The sequence below is a fragment of the Erythrolamprus reginae genome, chromosome 7 (genome assembly GCF_031021105.1).
Source record: "Erythrolamprus reginae isolate rEryReg1 chromosome 7, rEryReg1.hap1, whole genome shotgun sequence".
Taxonomy (NCBI): Eukaryota; Metazoa; Chordata; class Lepidosauria; order Squamata; family Dipsadidae; genus Erythrolamprus; species Erythrolamprus reginae.
The window spans coordinates 68,227,951-68,253,054 of NC_091956.1; the positions used below are offsets into that span (position 1 = coordinate 68,227,951).

Genomic DNA, 25,104 nt, shown 5'->3' on the forward strand with positions numbered 1-25,104 from the left:
GGCATACAAATCCAATAAATAAATAAATAAATAAATAGCGCTTTTAACAGAGCCAGCATATTGCCCCTACAATCCGGGTCCTCATTTTACCCACCTCGGAAGGATGGAAGGCTGAGTCAACCTTGAGTGGGTAATGAGATTTGAACCGCTGACCTTCAGATCTACAGTCAGTTTCAGTGGCCTGCAGTACAGCACTCTACCTGCTGCGCCACCCCGGCTCTTTGGTCTGCAGTGAGTCCGTTATCTATCAGCTCAATTTGGGAACTTTGCCAGCAATAATTACAAGAATGACTTTGCTTTGTAAAAATCCCTTTTAAATACACTAGGTGCGTCTTATATACCAGTGCGTCTTATATACCAGTACATCTTATACACCGAAAAATACGGTATGTATTAGAAACTGCTTTTTAAAAATTCTCAATACAATATTCATGGAAGACAATTGCACCTTTGTGTAGTGGATCTTACAAGGAGATATGCAAACTTAGTGTATGTGCAGTGATGTATCTCGGGCTTCCCTCCTCCATTCCCCCCTCAAATTATCTGTTGTGCAGGTTCCCCCTTCCAGTGCCAAATTTAAATTTCTAACCGTTGAAAATAAATTAGCAGAATTGTAATCTCGCATTCAGCTTTTCCTTCTGAAAAAAACCACTGCAGACAATTAAGTACTCTAAATAAGAATCAAATCAATGTTTTAATTTAAAAAAAGATAATTACAATAATATACAATACATAAAGAGGAAAAAATGAGGGGCTTTTTGAAGACAGCAAACCAACTTAAAGTAGATAAAATTACTCATATTCAATCATCTATGAATGTGTAAAAAGACTAGACATAATCCTGTCCTAACATGGGTATTGGATCCATATTGAGAGCGTTTGTGTAGAGTTACTTAAAGCATCATTTCTTCTCCTTGAATAGACAGGTTGCAAAGAGCAAAACACATCTCAATTGGCATTCAGTCATTACTCGAGTATCTGTTTCTTGTACTGCCTGTTCTCTACTACTGGGTTGTGTCCAACTCATGATTCTAAAAAATAAGCAAGAATTCAAAGTGCAGGTGCTCCATTTGTCATTCAACACATTCTGTTACTTATAAATAAAGTGACAATTTCATTCAAGATTTTTCAAACATTTGATTACATTTTCTTGCAGCTATTTTACAGGTTACAGTCTTGCTAATAATTGTTTTAATGAAGGATTATGCAATTCAGTTATGAATTTCTCATCTACAATACACTAAGGTTTATGATGTTTAGGATGAAAGTATCAATAAGACATAATTATCTACAGAATTTGTAAAAAGTCAATTTGTTTAAAAAAAGGGGTACCATTGTTTAGGTCGGGATGTTGATAGATATCAAGAAAAGTTCCTGGCAGTATCCCTGAAGAATGTTTTAATAAGTATTAAAAAATAACAAGCTTTCTTTAAAAAAAATTATGAAAAGAAACCTACCAGGTAAGCTGCAGTTTACTTTTCAATCCTAAACAAGTGGACAGCATCCCTTTCTATTTCTTTCTTCACCTATTTTTTTACAAGCACAACAGCTGCATTGCACACATAGTTTCTGTCCATTTTCTCCTTAATTTAGTTTGGAAGGAAGCAACTCTGTTTGCACAAAAGCTAAACAGTGCAATTTTACCAATTTTTTTTAAAAAAATGTTATAAAGGAACTCTGCAGACACATTGCAGCATACTCTATGCTTGCACTGTTCTAAGTTATTCAGCTTCCTTCCTTATTCAGAGATATCAGATTGGTCTGAAAAACATACACGTATAATGTCCATTAAATTAGAACTGAACAAATTTTCACTATTTATCCAGGGATAGCAAGACTAACAATACATATACCAATGACAATGATTTCCCTTGTACTGATTCAGATAAGTATTTTAATTAGAGAAAAATAATAATTCAAAATAAAATAGATGTACTGTACATCCCAACATGTTTACATTAACAATAACTAATACATTTTGTGAACACCAGGACCTGCGGAGGTTATAATAAATATTTCAAAAACCTAAAAGAATGTTTAAAAACTCTACTTCTTCAGTCCATTTAGCCTGACATAGCAGAGATTTCATAGTCACTTGCTGATATTATGGGCTTTCCCATCATCCGCACATTCTTAGCGTTAGTAATCCTTGCCATCATACACACTGGTTTGTCAAAGTACCGCACAAGTGCTGGTTCGGTCAACAGGGAAGCCAAAAACTGCTCAAAGGTGATAGCCCAGTCTCTGTCAATACTACTACTTCTTGGAAGAGACGTTGGGTTGCTGCTCCGTACCAAAACAGTGTCTTCGCTGATGTCTTCACAGTGCAGTTTTTCCTCTTCGTGAGAACCTGCGCTCAGGACAGAATACGAAGACATGGAGCTGTCATCTTTAGTATCATCATCAGAAATCAACATGGAAGAGCCAGCTCCATTATCCCTAGGAGAAGAATCTTCGAGTTTCACGTCCTCCATCTGTGAACTGTCACCACATATATTCTCCTCTTCATCAAGAAAACCATTCTGAAAATGATCCTGTCGGTCGAGACGGTACTGTTGGCTCCCTTTTTTCTGAATCAACACATTCTGAATGGTTTTGCTGGTATTCTCAGCCTCTTTAATAGATTGGACACTAAACAGTTTACCGACTTCACCAATCTCTAGAAGCAAACTTGTCACAGCTGCAGTTGCATGATAAAGATCCTGCTCGTTGGGGTCTTCACTGAACATGTTGTACATGGTCTTACACAGTTCAATAAATTGCTCCTAGATGTAAAAGATAAATAATGCTTTGTTGATAAGCAGCTATTCATCCTATTCAAATCTAATTTTAGATAGGGCTCCTAGTTGTTTTTCTCCGAATAGACTGACTAGATAACACCTGTCTACTTTCAATAATGACATTATCAAATGTTCCTACATCATTTGCTGGCGCTGAAGAGAAATAACTCCATAGTGAAAATCTCTAAGAGATTTTTTAAAATTCATACATGTGCTTTTGATGAATGAATGTTGCTAGATAATAATTAATTAATAATAACCAGTGCAATCTTGCACAGTAAGATTTTGAAAAAGATTTTTACCAGTATTTAGCATGTAATCCAATTAAAGCAAACTATTCTTTTGCACAAGATAGGAATACAGTGTTCCCTCGATTTTCGGGGGTTCGAACTTCGCGAATAGCCTATACCACGGTTTTTCAAAAAATATTAATTAAAAATACTTCGCGTTTTTTTTCCTATACTGCGGTTTTTCCCACCCGATGACGTCATATGTCATCGCCAAACTAATAATTTTGCAAATAAATAAAATAATAATTATTATTGTTAATAAATAATTATGTTTATAAATATCAGGATCACTAAATGTCTCATTCAATGGTGAGTACCAGTAATAATGGTGAGTAAATGGTTCTTAAGGGAATGGGAAATGGTAATTTAGGGGTTTAAAGTGTTAAGGGATGGCTTGTGATACTGTCCATAGCCAAAAATGGTGTACTGTATTTACTCCCGCATCTCTACTTCGCGGAAATTCGACTTTCGCGGGCGGTCTCGGAACGCATCCCCCACGGAAATCGAGGGAGCACTGTACAACACTTCCAAGTTCTCATAGAACCGTTTATATTTAATGAAGTTATAAAATATGTAGAAGAAAAAGGAATAAGCAGCCCAGTTTTCCTAGTAATAGAATATTTTACCTTTCCAGATGCTTTGATTTGCTTATCTCCTGAAAGCAAGTGTTGTGATTTGTTTACCTAATCAAAAATGAAATATGTAGCCCCAAATGTCCTAAATCCTTAGTCCCATAGACACTTTTATGAGACTTCCATGCAGGGCAAAATGAAAAAGGGAAGCTCCACCAATTAGAGGCTGCTCACCTCTAATACAGAGCATGAGAAGAATACCAAGGGAGCCCACTGTCCTACTTCCCTCTTTTAATTTGAATATTCTACAATTGGAATTAAATCTTTCAAATTTTAATCCCATCTCAAGGTTAAGATTATCTCCGGGACCGCCTTCTGCTGCACGAATCCCAGCGACCAGTTAGGTCCCACAGAGTGGGCCTTCTCCGGGTCCCATCAACTAAACAATGTCATTTGGCGGGACCCAGGGGAAGAGTCTTCTCTGTGGCGGCCCCGGCCCTCTGGAACCAACTCCCCCCAGAGATTAGAATAGCCCCCTCCTTGCCTTTCGTAAGCTCCTTAAAACCCACCTCTGCCGTCAGGCATGGGGGAACTGAGATATTCTTTCCCACTAGGCTGCTACAATTTATGCATAGTATGTTTGTATGTATGTTTGGTTTTATAATAAGGGTTTTTAGCTGTTTTAGTATTGGATTGTCGCATGTTGTTTTTACCACTGTTGTTAGCCGCCCCGAGTCTACGGAGAGGGGCGGTATACAAATCCAATAAATAAGTAAGTAAGTAAGTAAGTAAGTAAGTAAGTAAGTAAGTAAGTAAGTAAGTAAGTAAGTAAATAAATAAATAAATAAGCTACGTAAATGCTTTACTCAGTGGTGGGTTGCAAAATATTTTGCCACTGGTTTGCATGTGTACTTGTGTGTGGGATGAACATAAACTTCTGCGCATATGGAGATGCGTCCCGGGCGGATGGGTGAAACCTCCATTCGCTGGTCCTACTAGTAGTTCTAAGAACCGGTCCGAACAACCCACCGCTGGCTTTACTGATGTGAAATCCCATCATGCACTTTTAGCATGATGTGTATTTTGCATTTTTCAAAAGAACACGTACCTGATTTAGTTTAGGCAAGTCCTTTACATTTTTGGCTTTGGGTTTATTCTCTTGATTCCAGATTTTAAGGCAATTTTTATTTTCTTGAGAATTCTTCTTTCCTATTAGAATCAATTATCCAAAACATAGTAATGTTTATCTGACTATGGTGCAAATACAATTCCCCTAATAGCCCTGATGTTGGTAAAGATAATGAACAGCATACCTTTTTCTGTTTTCAAACTCACATTAACAAATCCTTCTTCAGCTCCATGCTTGTTCCTTCCTTCTACTGCAACAACTAATAAAAGAATGAATATATAAGCACTCTTTTTTCAAAATGTGATACAGTCAAGATTCTCTTAAGTAAAACTCAATGCCTGATGACTATGTGAACTTGACCTTCCAGAGTTGTTTGTTTGCTATTGTTGTTTTCAGCATTGAACATTGCATTCTTTTCAGTGCTTTTCAATTTCCAAAATTATTGTACATAATGCCTGGGGATTTTTGGTGGTTCAAATAGTAATTAGGTCTGGACCTGGTTTGCTTTCTCAAAATCAACCAAGGTTGATCATTGCCAAGTGCTACAAACTAGGAAAACTTGTATTTGGCAGGTTTTCCAAGACTAAATGCTTGTTTTTTGAAGTGCTGATTTCCCTATTTTACGGAAGAATTCTAATTTTAAAAAATCTGAGAAAAGAAAAATCTTTTGGAAAAAGATATCAGCAACAACTCTGTACCAGAAATACATATATTAAAATGAAACAATCTTTTTCAGCAATTTGGGAAAAAACATTAGTAATGAAATGTGTTTGTTTTTCTACAATTATATACATATTTATCTATGTTTATATACACTTTTATTAAACATGCTTGATATTAAAACTTCTATCAAAGTGACTACACAGAATATTGATCTCGATATGAACATTATTTTAATCTACCATTATTTTCTCAAAAACTCTCAATGAAAGAGCCAGCTTTGTCTGGTGGTTAAGGCGCTAGGCTGGAAAGCAGGAGATTGTGTGTTCAAATTCTGCCTTAACTATGAAAGTCATCTGGGTGACCTTGAGCCACTCTCTCTCAGCCCAGCCCACTTCACAGGGTTCTTGTGCAGAAAATAGGAGAGGAAGATGTGCTGGATACGTTTGCTGCCTTGAATTATTTGTAAAAAATAATATAAGGCAGGATTCAAATAAATAAATGCAAATATATTGATCCAATTTGGGATGCCAATCTTTAAATCTACCATGATCCACAAGTTTAGAAACAAATATAAATTTTGTTTTACAGTTTCATATACAAACAGATGGCTGTTTATATGTGAAATTCACAAATTTGCTTACTCAATCTGTCGTTGTAAGAATCTAATAATGCAACAATTAAAAGACATCTTGTTAAAACTGTTGTTCTCCTTTCCCCCAGACAAGCTAGCTCTTTTTTTTCTTTTGAAGGTAAGGGAGACTATACAAAATTATCAATATGTTTAGTCAGGAACAAGAAAACTAACACATCTTTCTACCCTGTGTACACTCTGGTGTAATGTCTTCAAAGAAGTACTGAGTGGCTTCAAATGCTGAATCTGGTTCTTCGGGATCAGAAGATGGATCTGTACAAACAGGAATGATAAATCATCAACAAATGTCACATTGTACACATGCGTCCCCATATCTATCATTTATAGCTAGAACACTACATAAGCAGTCCTCCACTTAGAAACATAGAAGGTTGACGGCAGAAAAAGACCTCATGGTCCATCTAGTCTGCCCTTATACTATTTCCTGTATTTTATCTTAGGATGGATATATGTTTATCCCAGGCATGTTTAAATTCAGTTACTGTGGATTTATCTACCACGTCTGCTGGAAGTTTGTTCCAAGCATCTAATACTCTCAGTAAAATATTTTCACACATTGCTTCTCTTTCCCCCAACTAACCTCAGATTGTTCCCCCTTGTTCTTATGTTCACTTTCCTATTAAAAACACTTCCTTCCTGAACCTTATTTAACCCTTTAATATATTTAAATGTTTCGATCATTTATTTATTTATTAGATTTGTATGCTGCCCCTCTCCATAGACTCGGGGCAGCTCACAACATGGGGATCATGTCCCCCACTCTCCCTTCTGTCCTCCAGACTATACAGATTGAGTTCATTAAGTCTTTCCTGATAAGTTTTATGCTTAAGACCTTCCACCTTTTTTTGTAGTCCATCTTTGGACCCATTCAATTTTGTCAATATCTTTTTGTAGGTGAGGTCTTCAGAACTGAACACAGTATTCCAAATGTGGTCTCACCAGCACTCTATACAGCGGGATCACAATCGGACCAGAATATCTCCGGGACTGCCTTCTGCCGCACTAATCCCAGAAACCGGTTAGGTCCCACAGAGTTGGCTTCTCCGGGTCCCGTCGACTAAACAATGTCGTTTGGCAGGTCTCAGGAGAAGAGCCTTCTCTGTGGTGGCTCTGACCCTCTGGAACCAGCTCCCCCCGGAGATCAGAACTGCCCCCCACCCTCCTTGCCTTTTGTAAAGTTCTTAAGACCCATCTCTGCTGTCAGGCATGGAGGAACTGAGACATCTCCCCCGGGCCTATACAGTTTATACATGGTATGTTTGTGTGTATGCTTGCTTTTAATAATGGGGTTTTTAGTGTTTTTTAAATTATTAGATTTGTTCTTACATTGTCTTTGTTATTGTTGTGAGCCGCCCCGAGTCTACGGAGAGGGGCGGCATACAAATCAAATCAAATCAAATCAAAACAAATCAAATAAATAAATAAAAAATAAAATAAAATGAAATAAAATAAATCTCCCTCTTCCTGATTGTTATACCTCTGGCTATGCAGCTAAACATTCTACTTGCTTTCCCTACCGCCTGACTGCACTCTTCACCCATTTTGAGACTGTCAGAAATCACTACCCCTAAACCCTTCTCTTCTGAAGGAGGCACTTATGATGGCAACTGGAATCAGAATTTCCATCACCAAATGATGCTGTTGTAAAGCATGGTATCATGTGACTGCATCCCTTAGCAATGACAATCCCTACAGTTCCTCTTACCATCACCTAAAATGGTATAGGATTTCACATGAAATTGTATCGTGTTAAGCTATCTGGAATTACCCCATGCTTACGTACCTGGCAAAACATGCATTTTATAAAGTAGTTTCAGTTTTTCAGTAAGGTCTCCGTGACAAGCTGCACCTAGAAGTAATTGAGTCATTGTATTAATCCTAAATATATTCATCAACTGTGTCATCTATTTAACATAACATATGCTCTTCTGAAATAATTAATATCATTGATACTTGCTTCCATCCAGATAGTTGAACCTGTTAGATTTAATATCTTTCTGCAAAATTCAGGTTTTAAGAATCTTTAAAGCCCAGTGAATCACAGCTTTACTCATTCAAATGACGTGGCCTTACACACTACCATTCCCAACCAAAACCTAGACTTAAAAGTACAGCTTCAGGCAATATTACTTTACCCATCCTTTTGTCCACTAATCAGCAGTTATCACCCCTTCTGTAAGTTTTGGATGGAGGTGTTTTGCCACTGTATCTGGGTAGAGTAGCAACCAGCAAAATCCTAATGAGTTTTCACTCCTTGCCTGGCGATATGGAAGGAGATGGATTTTGTTCAGTGTCACAATCTGCAATTGTATTATGAAGAAAGACGTAGCATCTTATTTATCTGGGGTAACTAATAACATTATTTTATCTCACAGTAACTGTTGAGGTTAGCTCTGGCCCAGCTCCTGCCCCAAGGACTGTGGATGTGGGGGAGACATCCACATGCTGCAGGCCTGTTTTGCCCCCCCGGTGGAATCTGCTGATGAAGGCTCCTCTGACCAAGAAGACATGAGTGACAGGGAGGAAGAGAGTGGGGCAGACAGCTCAGAAGGAGATCAATTATCTAGCTCCTCCTTGGATTCAGAACAAGAGTTAATGATACAGCCAGGCATGCGGAGAGCGATGCATAGGCAACAACAACTGAGAGATTATTATCAAAGAAAATGAGGCTACCTGTGGTTGGGTGGGGCTGTGGTAATTAGTGAGGCTGTTATAAATAGCAGCCTGTGGGTTTGGCCATTGTGGAGGATTATCTGATTGTTGTGTTTCGTGACTGCTTTACTGACTTTGACCTTTTGTGTGCTGATTTTTTCCCGCTTTGAAACTAAACCAGGGCAAAGTGTGTTTCACTTTGTGAAAGAAGAAGGACTGTGAATTGCCTCACAGCTGCAAGCTAAGTATCACAGAACTGATAAGGGACTTGTACAAATTACCAGTTTGTTTGGAGACGAGTGCTCTTTGCTATACCAAAAGAGGGCTTGGTTTAAGTGAATGTTCATTATAGAGAACATTGTTTTGAATTTTCAAACGTGTGTGTGTGTCTGAAATTTGTACCTGTGAATTTTTGGGAGGATTCTACCAGAGAGCCCGACAGAACAGTAACAAATACCTATCTGTAAATCTTCAATCTTATAGAAAAATAAGAAATATTGGCTCAACTGGGCAGCATATACAGAACTGTAAGCAAGTTCAGCTGATTATATTTCCCTTTAAAATAGTTAAAGAGGAATTACTATATATACCAATTCGAATATAGATTAATTCTGGAATTTGAAATCTATTTCAATATTTTATGTTCTTTAATTGAATCCTGTCTTCACAAAGAATAAATTTCAAGATTGTCTATATACATATATTCAGTGCTGACTTTAAAATAATTTTGCAGTCTAAGCCAAACCAATAGTTTGTTTTTTTTAAATTTATTTTGTCCAATACACAATGAGGGTTTTAGTGGGTATATATCTATGTACACATAGTAAAATACATGAAGGTTATAGATGAGATACTCATAGTAAAATATATCTAAGGAAAAATAGAAAAGAAGATATAGTGATAGAACATATCAATGAAAGAATAGAAGAAGAGATATAGGAATAGAAGAAAGGTATAGGAGATATAGGAGAGCAATAGGACAGGGGACGGAAGGCACACTAGTGCACTTGTACCCACCCCCTAGTTACTGAACCACATACTATATAGCACTTATATAGCATCTATTAGTATTTCTACTAATAGATTACAAATAGGAGAATTTGACGGATTTGAAGAATATTAACTACCTATAAACAATGGCAAAAAAAAAAAAATCACAGACACATGTTTTATAATGCAAATCTGTCTCATAAATGATTGCATGCCAGACAATAATTTTATAGGCAATGGTGATAAAGAGCCATTAAACGCCATTATATAAGCAGTTTTGTTCTTACTAAGTCCAGAGACAAATTCCCGGAAGTTAATTAAGGAATCGCCATTTTCATCCAGCAATCTGAACAAGCGTGAAGCTAGGACATCAGAATGAGTTCCACATGCCCAAGGAAAGAGAAGAGTAAACATCCCTTTGAACTGCTCAAAGTCTATGCGGTACTGTTCCAAATAAGGCAAGCTTGGATCATGACGGTCAGTAGCATTGCTGGTGCCTCCCCAATAGCAGCTAGTGAGGTGCTCTGCCTGTTAGAAAAATAAAGCTTGTGAAATCATTACAGTCTCTATAGTTATGTCAGCAACACCTTCTCCCATCACAGTTTATGCAGCTTAAAAACATCTTAATATGAAAATGTTTTTCACATTGCCTGGTACTAATATTATTAAAAAGCAAATTCTAGTTACAATATTAATTCATTCAGTGGCACAGTTCTTGGAAGTAAATATAGACACAGAAATAGGACAAACTCCATCCAGAAATGTTTCTACCTACATATTTCTACCATCACAAGCCTTTCTCTTATTAAGTTCCAAAACTGTTGTCCTCCTAGTCTCTGACTGGTGTCACTTCATACATTTGGGACAAGGAGTAATCTACAAACCCAAGTTACCCAACATTAAAATGTTGGCATGCAATGGAAAGATTCAAGTTCAAATCCCCATCTAAGTATGTATGTATGTATGTATGTATTTATTTATTTATTTGATTTTTATGCCGCCCTTCTCCTTAGAGTCAGGGCGGCTTACAACATGTTAGCAATAGCACTTTTTAACAGAGCTAGGCTATTGCCCCCACAATCCGGGTCCTCATTTTACCCACCTCGGAAGGATGGAAGGCTGAGTCAACCTTGAGCCGGTGATGAGATTTGAACCGCTGACCTTCAGATCTACAGTCAGCTTCAGTGGCCTGCAGTACAGCACTCTACCTGCTGCGCCACCCCGGCTCAATGGAACTCATTAGATCACTTTGCAGCTGTTAATATCTCTCAGCCTAGTTGATTTCACAGGGGTGTTACTGTGAATATACCCTGAAGGAAAGTCCATTGTATGTTTATTTTATTTTATTTATTTATATAAGAAAGTTTATATGGCCACTCAACTCATTCTCAGTGACTCCGGACGACTTACAAAGATGTTGCCTAGAAAGCCTAAAGCAGTGATGGCAAACCTCTTTTTTTCATTGGGTGCCGAAAAAGTGTACGAGCGCCCTATCGCACATGCACAAGTGCCTATACCTATAATTCAATGCCTAGGGAGGGCGAAAACAGCTTCCCCTGTGCCCTGGAGGCCCTCTGGAGGCTGGAAACGGCCTGTTTCCCAACTTCTGGTGGGCCCAGTAGGCTCGTGTTTCACTCTCCCCAGGCTCCAAAGGCTTCCCTGGAGCTGAGCGAGGGTAAAAACACCCTCCCCCATCTCCCCGGAGGCTCTCTGGAAGCCAAAAACGCCCTCCCAGAGTCTCTGTATGAGCCAAAATCAACTGGCCGGCACACACATGCACGCTGGAGCTGAGCTAGGGCAACGGCTCACGTGCCAGCAGATATGGCTCCGCATGCCATTTGTGGCACCTATGCCATAGATTCGCCATCACTGGCCTAGAGGAATGGTAGGTTATACATATAAACAACAAAATATGTGTTTCTGATTATATTTATGTTTCCCTTTTTAAACAGATAGAGAAAATTGCCATCTGTCTCAGATACATTATTGAGATTTATTACAGTACTTGATTTAAAAGAAAGTTGAATTTTCAAGTCCACTGAATATTCCGGATACTTACTTACTTACTAACTAACTAACTAACTAACTAACTAACTAACTAACTAACTAACTAGCTAGCTAACTAACTAACTAACTAACTAACTAACTAACTATTTATTCATTCATTCATTCACTCACTCACTCATTCATTCAATTTTTATGCTGCCCTTCTCCTTAGACTCAGGGCGGCTTACAACATGTTAGCAATAGCACTTTTTAACAGAGCCAGCATATTGCCACCACAATCCGGGTCCTCATTTTACCCACCTCAGAAGGATGGAAGGCTGAGTCAATCTTCAGCCGGTGATGAGATTTGAACCGCTGACCTTCAGATCTACAGTCAGCTTCAGTGGCCTGCAGTACAGCACTCTACCTGCTGCGCCACCCCAGCTCAATTTAATCTGTAACTTCAAATCTGGTTTTACAGCAAGTGTGCAGCTACGATCAATTTTCAGGATGAAAACAATTAATTGGGGTCAGTGTTCCCTCTAATTTTTTTTGGGGGTGGGCGGAAAAGTATAGTGTCTGAGCGGCAGTCCCTTCGGGACTGGGCGGCACAGAAATAATAACTAACTAACTAACTAACTAACTAACTAACTAAATAAACAAACAAACAAACAAACAAACAAAAAACCCACCTTGTTTTGCCTCAGAGAATTTCAAAATAAAATACTGTACTGTGTGTCTACAACAGTGAGCTCATAATAGGGCAACTCTATCAATATCAAAATGCCACTTAAATAGTTGAGCTAGTTTCAAACTAGATTTTGATTTTCTTTCTCTCTTCCTTACTCCCATTCTTTTTCTTTCTCTTTTCCTTCCTCTCTTTTTTCTATCTGTTTCTCTCTCTTCCTCTCTCTCCTTCCCTCTCACTCTTTCCCTCTCGGCTTCTGGGCAGGTTTGGAAAACTCTGAGTTGATGATGATTTTTAAGTGAGCGATTGCTCACTGCTCAGCTTAGAGGGAACTATGATTGGGGTCCCTATGTTTTATTGATTATGATCACAAAAATATTGTCTACATAACAATAAACAGTTACATTTAATACCCTGATAAGCATTTTACTCATTTTAAAGTGTAATTTAAATACCAAACCCTTGTACATTAAGGGGAAATATAAAGTTCTGTTTTCTAAATTAAACATTTTTTCAGTAGCACATTTTGGTCTCTTTAAATTATTTTAGAAACTGTTAAGTTGAACTTAATAAGAAAAGGGAAGTGTGGCATCTGCCATAAATAACACAGATACAAGACAGCTATTTACCTTGAAAAGAGCATAAAGTTCTTCCAGCTCATCTATTGTAAATGAAGTTTCAGTTACTATTGTTCGTACCTTCAAAATATAAAAAGGAGAAACTTTAAACACATGTACTTACTGTATTTTTCAGACTATAAAATGCACTGGTGTATAACAGTGTTTTTCAACCAGTGTGCCGGGGCACACTAGTGTGCCGCGAGACATGGTCAGGTGTGCCGCGAAGCTCAGAGAGAAAAAAAGCAAGAGAGAGAAAAAAAGAGAAAGAAAGCAAGAGAGAGAGAAAGCAAGAGAGAGAAAGAAAGCAAGAGAGAAAGAGCGCGAGAGAGCTAGAAAGAGAACAAGAGAGAGAGAAAACAAGAGAGAGAAAGAGAGAAAGAGAGGGAGGAAAGTAGAGAGAGAGAGAAAGACATAGAGGGAGGGAGGGAGAAAGAGCAAAAAAGAGAGGAAGGAAGGAAGAGAAAGAAAGAGGGATGGAGAGAGAGAGAAAGAAAGAGGAAGGAAGGGAGAGAAAGAGGGAGGGAGAAAGAAATAGAGTGAAGGGGAGGAAGAGAGAGAGAGAGGATTTTTTTGTCCAAACTTTTTTTAGCCGCCCCCCCCCCCCCTTGCTCAATGTGCCCCAGGGTTTCGTAAATGTAAAAAATGTGCCGCGGCTCAAAAAAGGTTGAAAATCACTGGTGTATAAGATGCACCAGGATTTCGCAGCGGTAAGAAAAAAAGTGTATGCCCTCTCCGGCCCTCAGGAGCATTCTGCAGGCCTCCCAAACCCTCTGTGTGCCCCATTTTTTTCAAAAAGGGGCCCATTTTTCTCCCATTTTTGCAAAATACAGGGTGGGTAGAGAGTTTGGGAGGTCTGCAGAGTGCTTCTGGGGGCTGGAGGAAGACAAAAACAGCCCAGTTCCCCCCCCCCCTTTTTTTTTTTTTTGCAAAAATGGGTATTTTTGCAAATCCCCAGAAGCACTCTGCAGGCCTCCCAAACAATGTACCCTCTAAGGTGCGCGGCTGCGTGGCCAAAAACACCCCCCACCCGTGCACCCTTTTCCAAGGCCGTGAAAGGAGCCGCGGCCGCCTCCGGCCTCCTCGCGCCCCGGCTTCTCGCCGCTGCCCCCCACCCGCCCGATCCGCCCCTCTTTCTCCTCCTCCACTTTCCACCTTGGGGCGCGGCTCCTCCTGTAGCGGTGGCTGCAGCGGCGCTGGTGGCTGTGTCTTCTCATCCTCCTGATGCGGCCACTAGCCGCTCCGAGTGCTTTATATACGTACATACATACATACATACATACATACATACATACATACATACATACTTCTATGCCACCCAGTCCCAAGGGGACTGCCGCTCAGACACTATACTTTTCTGCCCACACTGGAAAAAAATTAGAGGGAACATTGCTTCCAAACCCTCTGTGTACCCTGTTTTTTGCAAAAATGGGATGCAGGGGTGGGGCTTTGGGTGGCCAAGAATGGCTGCAGTTGGCATATAAGACAACCAACCTTTCCACCCCATCTTAGGGGGGGAAAGGTATGTCTTATAGTCTGAAAAATATGGAATCTTTAATATTTAAATTCAAAGAACAAAACTCTCCAAACTTACCACATTTCGTTTAGTCGTATCTTCTAGGGTTTGAATGACCTTCAACCTTTGTTTGAATCTCATTTGTTCAATCAAATCTGCTCTAATGGTGCCAAATTTCTAATAGGAAAAAAACATAACATCCATTCTTTCCGCAAAATTTAAGATACAAAATACACTAAAAGGCAATTTCATTTAGACATTACTTAAATAAAGTAAGATGTGACTAAAGGTATGACTAAATGTAAAATCAGGGGTTACATCTTCCTTTTCTAAATAGCAGTTTAAATATATATATTCTGACATGCCAGAAAAATAATCATATAAGGAAAAAAGAACAGGAAATTTTAGTGGCAATGCTAAGATCATGTATTTAAATTTTAAGATGGCGCTGATGAAGTCTGCCTGAGTGAAATGCTGTCAAAAGGTTTCTTTACATTCTATTATTCTCTGTGATTCTCTACAGATTTCAAACTCAGGTGACCATCTGCTAATAATTAAGGAATGTTTCTTTAAGGCAGTGATTTTCAACCCTTTTTGAGCCGCGGCACATTTTTTACATTTACGAAACCATGGGGCACATTGAGCGGGGGTGGGGGCGGCGGCTAAACAGAGTTTGGACAAAAAAATTCTCTCTCTCTCTTCCTCCCCTTCGCTCTATTTCTTTCTCCCTCCCTCTTTCTCTCCCTTCCTTCCTCTTTCTCTCTCTCTCTCTCCATCCCTCTTTCTTTCTCTTCCTTCCTTCCTCTCTTTTTTGCTCTTTCTCTCTCCCTCCCTACGTCCCTCTATGTCTTTCTCTCTCTCTCCTTCCCTCTCTCTTGCTTTCTTTTTCTCTTGTTCTCTTTCTCTCTCACTCGCTCTTCTCTCTCTTTCTCTTTCTTTCTCTCTTGCTTTCTCTCTGTCTTGCTTTCTTTCTGTCTTTCTTTCTCTCTCTCTTGGTTTCTTTCTCTCCGAGCTTCGCGGCACACCTGACCATGGCACACTGGTTGAAAAACACTGCTTTAAGGAATAGCTCTTTGTAACCTCACCCCCACCTGTCTTTACAAATGGGGAGGAGATTCTAACACAGGAGGAAACTAATTTCCCAGACTATGGGCAGAGACAAAGAGGTTAAATAGACTAAAGAATAAGGGAATTTAAAAAACCCCAGCCCCTTCAATCTTTCTTCCCAATTTATGTTCACTTGCTAATATAATGGATGAAATATTCCTTTTAACAGATACAATTCTGATTTTTACAATGCATCTGCTTTATTGAAACCTGGCTAACCAAGGAAATTGATGATAATAGCATGCATATAACAGGATTTCAGATATTTAGACAGGATTATAGAACTATGGGGGGGGGAAGGGGAGGAGGTTTCAACAGTAGGGGTGGGTTCCTTTTCCATTTTCCTACCAATGGGCCTTCTACCAGCTCTTACAATACAATAGACCCTCTGCAATTTGCATACCGAGCAAATAGATGGACAGATGATGCTGTTAATGTGGCTCTGCACTACATTCTACAACATCTTGAATCTCCAAAGACCTACGCAAGGGTCCTCTTTGTAGACTTTAGTTCAGCATTCAATACCATCATACCGGATGTTTTTCTAACTAAACTAAATCAGCTAGCAGTACCTGAACACACTTCTAAGTGGATTATAAGCTTCCTAACAGACAGGAAGCAGCAGGTGAAGCTAGGCAAAATCACATCAGATACCTGTAAATTAGCACACACCCTCCCCAAGGCTGTGTGCTCTCATCACTTCTCTTTTCTCTATATACCAATGACTGCATCTCAAATGATCCATCTGCTAAACTAGTGAAGTTTGCAGATGATACAACAGTGATTGGCCTCATTTGAGACAACGATGAAACTGCAAACAGACGGGAGGTTGAACAACGAGCCTTGTGGTATGACCGGAACAATCTGGAAAGGAACAAACTCCACACCATAGAAATGGTGGCAGACTTTAGGAGAAACCCTCCCATTCTATCACCTCTTACAGTACTAGATAACATCAAAAACATCATAAAAAAAGCACAACAAAGAATCAACTCAAGAAGCTCAAACTGCCCATGATACAGTTCTACAGAATTATTGAGTCTGTCATCTGCACCTCTATAACTGTCTGGTTTGGTTCTGCAACCCAACAAGACCGACACAGACTTCAGAGGAGAATCAGAACTGCAGAAAAAACGATTACTCCCAACCTGCCTTCCTTTGAGGACCTGTATACTGCAAAAGTCACAAAAAAGGGCCATTAAAATATTTACTGACCTCTCACATCCTGGACATAAATTGTTTCAACTCCTACCCTCAAAATGATGCTGTACAGCACTGCACACCAAGGCAACAAGACACAAAAACAGTTTTTTCCCAAACGCCGTCACTCTGCTAAACAAATAACTACAACTACCTCTGCTTCTCCCTCCCCCTTGTCATTTTGTTTATATCTTTAGGTAAGGAAATACCTCTTAAAGTTTATGGATTGTCTATATTTAATCCAAAAGTATTTCCTGTTCTTTCTGTGTTGAGTAACTTTCCCAACTTCATTTCCATATGTTGGAAATACAGAATAGGTCTCAGAATTTCTAGCCAATTTAGATATTATTTATTTATTTATTAATCAGATTTGTATGCCGCCCGTCTCTACAGACTCGGGGCGGCTAACAACAATAAAAAGACAATGTAAACAAATCTAATATTAAAAATAATCTAAAAAAACCCAATTTAAAGAACCAATCATACATACAAACATACCATGTATAAATTCTATAAGCCTGGGGGAAGGGAATATCTCAATTCCCCCATTCCTGACAACAGAGGTGGGTTTTGAGGCCCTTACAAAAGGCAAGGAGGGTGGGAGCAACTCTGATATCCAGGGGAAGTTGGTTCCAGAGGGTCGTGGCCGCCACAGAGAAGGCTCTTCCCCTGGGTCCCACCAGACGACATTGTTTAGTCGACGGGACCCGGAGAAGGCCAACTCTGTGGGACCTAACTGGTCGCTGGGATTCGGGCGGCAGAAGGCGGTCCCGGAGATATTCTGGCCCGATGCCATGAAGGGCTTTATAGGTCATAACCAACACTTTGAATTGTGACCGGAAACCCATCGGCAACCAATGCAGGCTGCGGAGTGTTGGAGTAACATGGGCAAATTGAGGAAAGCCCATGACAGCTCTCGTAGCTGCATTATGCACGATCTGAAGTTTCCGAAGAGAGCGTTACAGTAGTCAAGCCTCGAGGTGGTGAGGGCATGAGTGACTGTGAGCAGTGAGTCCCAGTCCAGGTTGGGGCGCAACTGGTGCACCAGGCCAACCTGGGCAAACGCCCCCCTCGCCACAGCCGAAAGATGTTTCTCTAATGTAAGCTGTGGATTGAGGAGGACGCCCAAGTTGCGGACCCTCTCTGAGGGGGTCAATGGTTCCCCCCCCAGGGTTATGGACGGACAGATGGAATTGTCCTTGGGAGGCAGAACCCACAGCCGCTCCGTCTTATCCGGGTTGAGTTTGAGTCTGTTGACACCCATCCAGACCCCAACAGCCTCCAGACACCGGCACATCACTTATTATAACAGTCATAACAATCCAACACATCTTGGAGGACAAAGGAGGGAGGAGGGAGCTATAATCCGACAAATCATTTTCTAGGTGGAGGTATTTTTTCCTACTCATGCTTAATTACCAATACATTCATGAAATTACCTCATAGGAGGTTCTGATGAGCCTAAAAATATCTACTTCAGGATAAGGCCCTATGTCATCACTCAGTAGTGAATGGAGGTGAGGAATTGGTGGCAAGGTGCTGTCTTTATTGGTCACGCTGTCTAAATACCTACAGGTGGCAAGAAAAAACAATAATATGCCACATTTTAATTCAAGTGTAAAAGTACATGATATTCTACTTCCAATGTATCACAACATTTATTCACACAGGCATAATGCAAAAAAATTGAAAATACATTACAGTATTTTTAAATGGTTTTTCCTAAATAGCTTTAAAGGTTTCACAAAAATAACTATATTTATCTTTGCACCGGTCCTATAAAATGAGCGTTATTGCTACAGCATTACCTTTATAATACACATTTATGGCTGCACCTGAATGATGCTTGAGTGCTATGGTGGAAGGAGGTAGTGAAAAGGAAGAGAAAAATGTAAAGCGAGGAAAAATGTAAAGTAAGAAAAATGGGCAAAGTAAGGAAGGTACGTGTATACCCATCATGCTGTTTTCTTTTGTGGTAAACATTATATAAAGGGGAGAAATAGAACAATTAATTGTAGACTGAAGAATTTAAATTGAATTATTTATTTATTTATTTATTTATTTATTTATTTATTTATTTATTTATTTATTTATTTATTTATTTATTTATTTATTTATTTATTTATTTATTTATTTATTTATTTATTTATTAGATTTGTATGCCGCCGCTTTCCGTAGACTCGGGGCGGCTCACAACACAATAAAACAGTTCATGACAAATCTAATAATTTACAATTTACAATTTAAAATAGTTTAAAAAACCCATTTTTAAGCAGACATACCTACAAACATACCATACATAAATTATATAGGCCCGGGGGAAATATCTCCGTTCCCCCATGCCTGACGGCAAAGGTGGGTTTTAAGGAGTTTACGAAAGGCAAGGAAGGTAGGGGCAGTTCTAATCTCTGGGGGGAGCTGGTTCCACAGAGTCGGGGCCGTCACAGAGAAGGCTCTTCCCCTGGGGCTCGCCAATCGACATTGTTTAGTTGACGGGACCCGGAGAAGGCCCACTTAAGAAGAAGAATTGGTTAATTATAAATCCAACTCCTTTCTATTTTCTCCATTAACTTGCATTCTCATTCCATTTTCACTAATATATTATTCTTATATAACCACTACACTTCAGCATACTTTGTATTAGTCAAACACTAGTTCCTTCTTGATTCTATCCCTTCTTACCACAGGTTTTTAGTTGTAGTTTTTAATGTATTAGATTTAATGTATTAGATTTGTTTTATACGCTTTTTTAAATACTGTATCCTGTGAGCCGCCCCGAGTTTTCGGAGAAGGGAGGCATACAAATCTAATAAATAATAATAATAAATAAATAATATTATTATTTAACTATTAACTAATCCCCATCACATGAAGCTTACTTTTTTGTTTCCCTTGATTTATACTACTCTTGCTGCCATTTAACAAAGTGAACAAAATAATATTTTGGTCAGTCGTTTTGCCTATTTTGACAAATGTTCATTCCAGACCAGACGCTGTTTGCTAATATTCTATCAACACGTACATATCTTAATATTTCTGCATCTTTCCTTATCATTTACATACAAGTTGTTCACCCCATTTTTTCTGTCAATTGCAATGCGTTTGGTCTCTGATATATTTATTTTCAAATCAATATTCTAGTTTCACTTATTCTCTCAATTTTTTAAATAAATTATTAATCACATCAGTTAAGCTTTTAGATTTATTTTCAATCCTTTGTTATATTTAAATTATATATTCAAAACAAACAAGATTTATTCTAAGCAGTCCCTAATCTTCATTCATTCTTGGATTTCCAAATGTCCTAGTTACTTTCATGTTGTCTGTCATCTTTTTCCCATCTATTATGTAATCAAGTAGTGTTCAACAATTTCATTCAGATCTATTATATATTCCTTCCTCTTCGTTTGTAAGGCAAATGTGTATCTATTTTTCTTTGTCACTTCATATTCATTTTATTCTCTTGTATTTCAAATCAGTCTTCCATATGCCATGGTCTTCTATCATCCCTCATGGATTTGTTCAACCAAAGCTTTCTCCAACAGTTTGTAAAGAGAAAGAGACAGTGCCTTTGTCTTACCTAAACAAAAATTTCCCTGCTATAACAATAAAGACAGTAGCAATTAGTTTGAGCTGATTTGGTCCAGGTTGGCAATAACAGGCCAATTTTATTCTGAGTATGTCTAATCTACACTAAAGGATTTCCCTGCAAACTAAATATTGTTGCCAGCATTCTATCATTTTGTATTGATATGGACTCGTGGTTCAAGAAACAAAATATAAACAAATGCTTTATTATTAGACAGTCACATGAAAAGTCAGTGCTGAAGCTTAGCTTTTACAACACATATTTATATAGATTTCTGGTTTAAACTATTCCAGAGGAATGCATAGGTAGTTGAAACTTCAGACAGTAATAGGTGCCTACCCTGTTTCCCCAAAAATAAGTCGCCCCCAAAAGTAAGACCTAGGAGAGATTTCGTAGAATTGCCTAATATAAGGCATCCCCCAAAAGTAAGATGTAGGAAACGTTTCGTTTCGCAGCATTCCCGAATGGAACATATATAACACTACTGTCCATAAATTGCATCGCAAAACGCTGCATCAATCAGATTTAAAACACATCCAACACCCATCCAACATGCGGCTGCGTGTTTGGATGCGTTTTTGCTGCAGCAGGATACAGGATGCAATTCAATGAAAAAAAAATAAGACATCACCTGAAAATAAGACGTAGCACATCTTTGTGAGCAAAATTTAATATAAGACGCTGTCTTATTTTCGGGGAAACACGGTATGTATGATTAAATCTTCTACTAAATACAGCAGAAGCTGCAATTGTTCAAAAATATTTTTTTAAACTTAGTTTACTCAGTATGAAATCCCAGTAAATTTTTATTCTAAAACCTCTAGCAAAAAGGCTGGGCAAGACTTCTCTTTTGGCATTACTTGCAGCCAGGAAGGACAATGACGCACTAAAGGAATTACTTATCTCTGTAGAAAACTGCCTCATATAATTAAATCAAGTTACAAAAAAAAAGCAAATAATCACCAAAAGCCAAAAGGCTCCACTTAAGAGCTAAGAGCTAAACTGCGTTATATGAAAAGATTCTGGCAATGCAAAATTACTAATTTGAAGGAGTGGGATGAATGGAATGAAAACCTGCAATTAGAGTATCGGTACTTACCTTCCCAACACAGTCATAGCTTCACCATCATCTTTACAGTTCAGCAGCTTCTCTACATTTGCATCTAGCACAGCTAGTGCTAACTGGAATATCACCTTTATGCCCTCATAGAAGAAACAATCTACCACCACAACAGCACTTTCAAAAGGCATTACACTGAGGAAGAGCGTCAGGAACCACGAAAGAGAGATGGTTGAGATGACTCCCAAATCCTGCATGCAGTCGTAGAGTTGTGGGATGTAATCCCGAGCTAATTCTTCAAACACACCTTGATCCACCAGAGCACCTGTAAGGAATAATCAAGTATTTGATAAGCAAAACTGGAGTCAATAGAATACTGTGTTTCCCCGAAAATAAGACACTGTCTTATATTAATTTTTGCTCCAAAAGTTGTGCTACGTCTTATTTTCAGGGGGTGCCTTATATTTCTCAAATAAGACAAATTCACAGGCAGAAAAGCTGACACCCCCCAAAGAAAGTGTACCGTACTGTACACTAATTACAGTACGGTACCTGTCAGTATGGCACACACACACACACAAACAACGGCACTTATGTGGTACAACAGTATACTCCCGCTGTTGCAGCTTCCGGCCACCAGAGGAACTACAGTCTATGCACTGTAGTGGAGACTGTAATGGCGATGAGACAGCAGCAGACTGTATCTGCTGTACTGGACGGTACAAAGCGATGGAAGGGGCCAGCAGGGGACGCCACATTATTATGGTACCGCTATGAACAGCTTTGAATGGTACCATATGTTTTTCCACCGTACCATATGTAAACTTGACTACGCCTTATTTTCGGGGGGTACCTTATATTAGCAAATTCTGCAAAACCTCTGACATGCCTTACTTTCGGGGTACGTCTTATTTTCGGGGAAACTGGGTATGTAATCACCCCCATCCAAGAAACCAAAAGTAGAAGCATTCTTCAACTAATGCAGGTTGAATTGGACTCAGGCGGTCCACTTAGGTGTTTTGAATTTCACCTGCCATCTTCCTAGTCAACATGACCAACAGGAAGAGTTGTGGAAACTACAGCTCAAATCATCTTGTGAACAAGAAGTTGTTTATCTATAAGCTACACAATTTTTGTTCAGAAAAGAAGCCTTTTAAAAAGCATGCATTAACTTGTCTGATTCGCATGGCTGTAAATAAAAATATTGTTATTATTAGTAATAGCCTATTTTAATAATTGTTTTCCAATTTAAATAACCAGGCAAAGCACCACAACTTTAGCAATATCTGCAGTTTATGAAAAACATGGATTTGTTTTACATATTAGGAACAAAATACATGTACCTTACATTTGGCTGTGATATGAAATAAGAAAGCATAAAAATGTAATACAGATAACTACTTACTGAACTAGCTCTACTATTATTCCATATCAATCAAGTCAATCATCCAAACCTGCAGCTCAAATTTAACTTTTTGATAGTTTTAAATAATTTCCCAATTATTACTTTTATTAACATACCAACAACTCTTGTGTTATAGTAATCTGGCAGCATGCGCTCACATAAAGCTACCAACAACCAAAATGCTTCCTCTTCCTTTGCATACAAGAGTAGGACTGATGTAACAATATTCATGGCCTAGAAAATAATTAAGACACAGAGTTGATAAACTTTTCGTAACAGATTCTGTTTAGCAATATACATATGAGGAGCAACTTACTATGACTTAAGATTGCAAAAATGTTTCCCATGAGACTTAAAACAAAAGAGTCTCCAACATTCATTCTCACGGGAAAATCACAGGAAGGATTAAGTATAGTTTTAATAGGCTAGACGAGGATAATAAAACATTAATAGGAAAAATATATTGATTTGCTGAGGTTACCTAGTGTCTCCAAGCAAACCACCAAGCAAGGTCATAGAGCACCATAGACTCCATAAGTTTTATATTCTTAGTGCCAGTTGTAAACCCTCAATGTATATCTTCCTAACAAGACAACTTTCAAGTATTGAGGGCCATTCATCTAAACAGGCAAAAAAGATGATAAACTCCCAGAAACTGCCCTATGGAGACAAATATTCAGTAGTAACAGAATGTTTGGTATTGGTCAGGAAAGAAAATAAGAAAGGACAGTGGATAATAAAGACTACAAGATTCTTCCAGGAATACAGTGATACCTTGTCTTACGAACTTAATTGGTTCCAGGACGAGGTTCGTAAGGTGAAAAGTTTGTAAGACAAAATAATGTTTCCCATTGCGATTAATGCGTGCAAGCCCAAAATTCACCCCATTTGCGATGCTGCGATTTCGCTGAGGCTTCCCTCGCTGGGAAACCCCACCTCCAGACTTCCCTTGCCAGCGTCCGTTTTTGCTATGCTGGGATTCCCCTGCTGGGACTTCCCTGCAGCATCGCACAATGGGGGGGTTCCCATGGAGGGGAACCTCAGGGGAATCCCAGCAGCAAAAAAATGGGCACTTCGCTGGCAACGGAAGGTCCGGAGGTGGGTTTTCCCAATGAGGGGAGCCTTCGCCTGGCAATGGAAGTCTGGAGGCAGGGCATCCCAGCGGCGGCGGCAGGTTCGTAAGGTGAAAATAGTTCGGAAGAGGCAAAAAAAATCTTAAACCTCGGGTTCGTATCTCGAAAAGTTAGTATGACGAGGGGTTCGTAAGATGAAGTATCACTGTACATGGCTGATTGGAATCCTGAACAAGAGCTTCTTCCAATAGACAGGAAGATACAAGTGAAACGCAGTGTTGGAGTCCAAAACAGGAAAATTCAGGAACAGGAAAATTTCAATTCAGTGTGAACAGCTCTTCCTATCTGCCAGCTGCCCTTCAAAGAAGCTGAATATTTTGGGGGGAGGGGCTCAAACAATGCCCATATATGTCCAAGAAAATATATAGAAGTGGTTTCCTCCAAGTTCGCTGGTGATGTCACGATGACATAACTGAACCGGTTTGATCAGTGCCGGTACATGGAATCTGCCTTTAAAAAAAAATAATAATTGGGGGGGGGGGAGAATTTTTTTCTGGGATTTTTTCTTCTTCTGAGCATGCGAAGAAGCCAAATTTTCAGCACTGCTCATGTGTTGCCATCTTGTTTTGGGCTTTTTAATTTTTTTTTAAAAAAATTCAGCATTGTGCATGTACAAACACCCATGAGGCCCGGCCACCCAGCATGGGAGGAAGTGAACCAGCAGCGACATAAAAGTTAGAATCCACTCCTGATTAGAGTGAAGGTAATCTTAACATTTTAAAATGCCCTATGACAAAAATATTTCAGATCTGCTATTATGAATAAGGTGACCCACTTCTTGCTCCCTACATTTTTTTCCAATAGATTTTATTTATCTTTACTTATTTATTGGACTTATATGCCACCCTTCTCCGAGGACTCAGGGCGGCTCACAACATATAAAAATACAAAAACCAGTTCAGAAGTCCAATATTTAAAATGTACAGTGTTCCCTCGACTTTCGCGGGGGATGTGTTCCGAGACCTCCGGCGAAAGTCGAATTTCCGCGAAGTAGAGATGCGGAAGTAAATACTCTATTTTTGGCTATGAACAGTATCCCAAGCCTTCCCTTAACACTTTAAACCCTTAAATTACA

At 39.0% G+C, this 25,104-nt stretch overlaps 1 protein-coding gene across 2 annotated transcripts in view; it reads right to left on the reverse strand.

Moving 5' to 3' along the window:
* Nucleotides 1–666: 666 nt before the first annotated feature.
* Nucleotides 667–25,104, reverse strand: part of TBC1D9 (TBC1 domain family member 9) — a 73,379-nt gene continuing 48,941 nt past the window's right edge. The window contains exons 11-21 of one of the 2 annotated variants that reach the window (XM_070757750.1): nucleotides 23,013–23,130; nucleotides 21,531–21,816; nucleotides 18,282–18,411; nucleotides 14,614–14,712; nucleotides 13,032–13,100; nucleotides 10,016–10,256; nucleotides 7,870–7,935; nucleotides 6,252–6,338; nucleotides 4,956–5,030; nucleotides 4,751–4,851; nucleotides 667–2,765 (exon numbers count right to left, since the gene is read on the reverse strand). In XM_070757750.1, coding sequence (XP_070613851.1) covers nucleotides 2,064–2,765; nucleotides 4,751–4,851; nucleotides 4,956–5,030; nucleotides 6,252–6,338; nucleotides 7,870–7,935; nucleotides 10,016–10,256; nucleotides 13,032–13,100; nucleotides 14,614–14,712; nucleotides 18,282–18,411; nucleotides 21,531–21,816; nucleotides 23,013–23,130 — 1,974 coding nt within the window. In that variant the 3' untranslated portion in view covers nucleotides 667–2,063. Of the gene's footprint in view, nucleotides 2,766–4,750; nucleotides 4,852–4,955; nucleotides 5,031–6,239; nucleotides 6,339–7,869; nucleotides 7,936–10,015; nucleotides 10,257–13,031; nucleotides 13,101–14,613; nucleotides 14,713–18,281; nucleotides 18,412–21,530; nucleotides 21,817–23,012; nucleotides 23,131–25,104 lie in introns of both variants that reach the window. The other variant, XM_070757749.1, reaches the window with a different exon arrangement.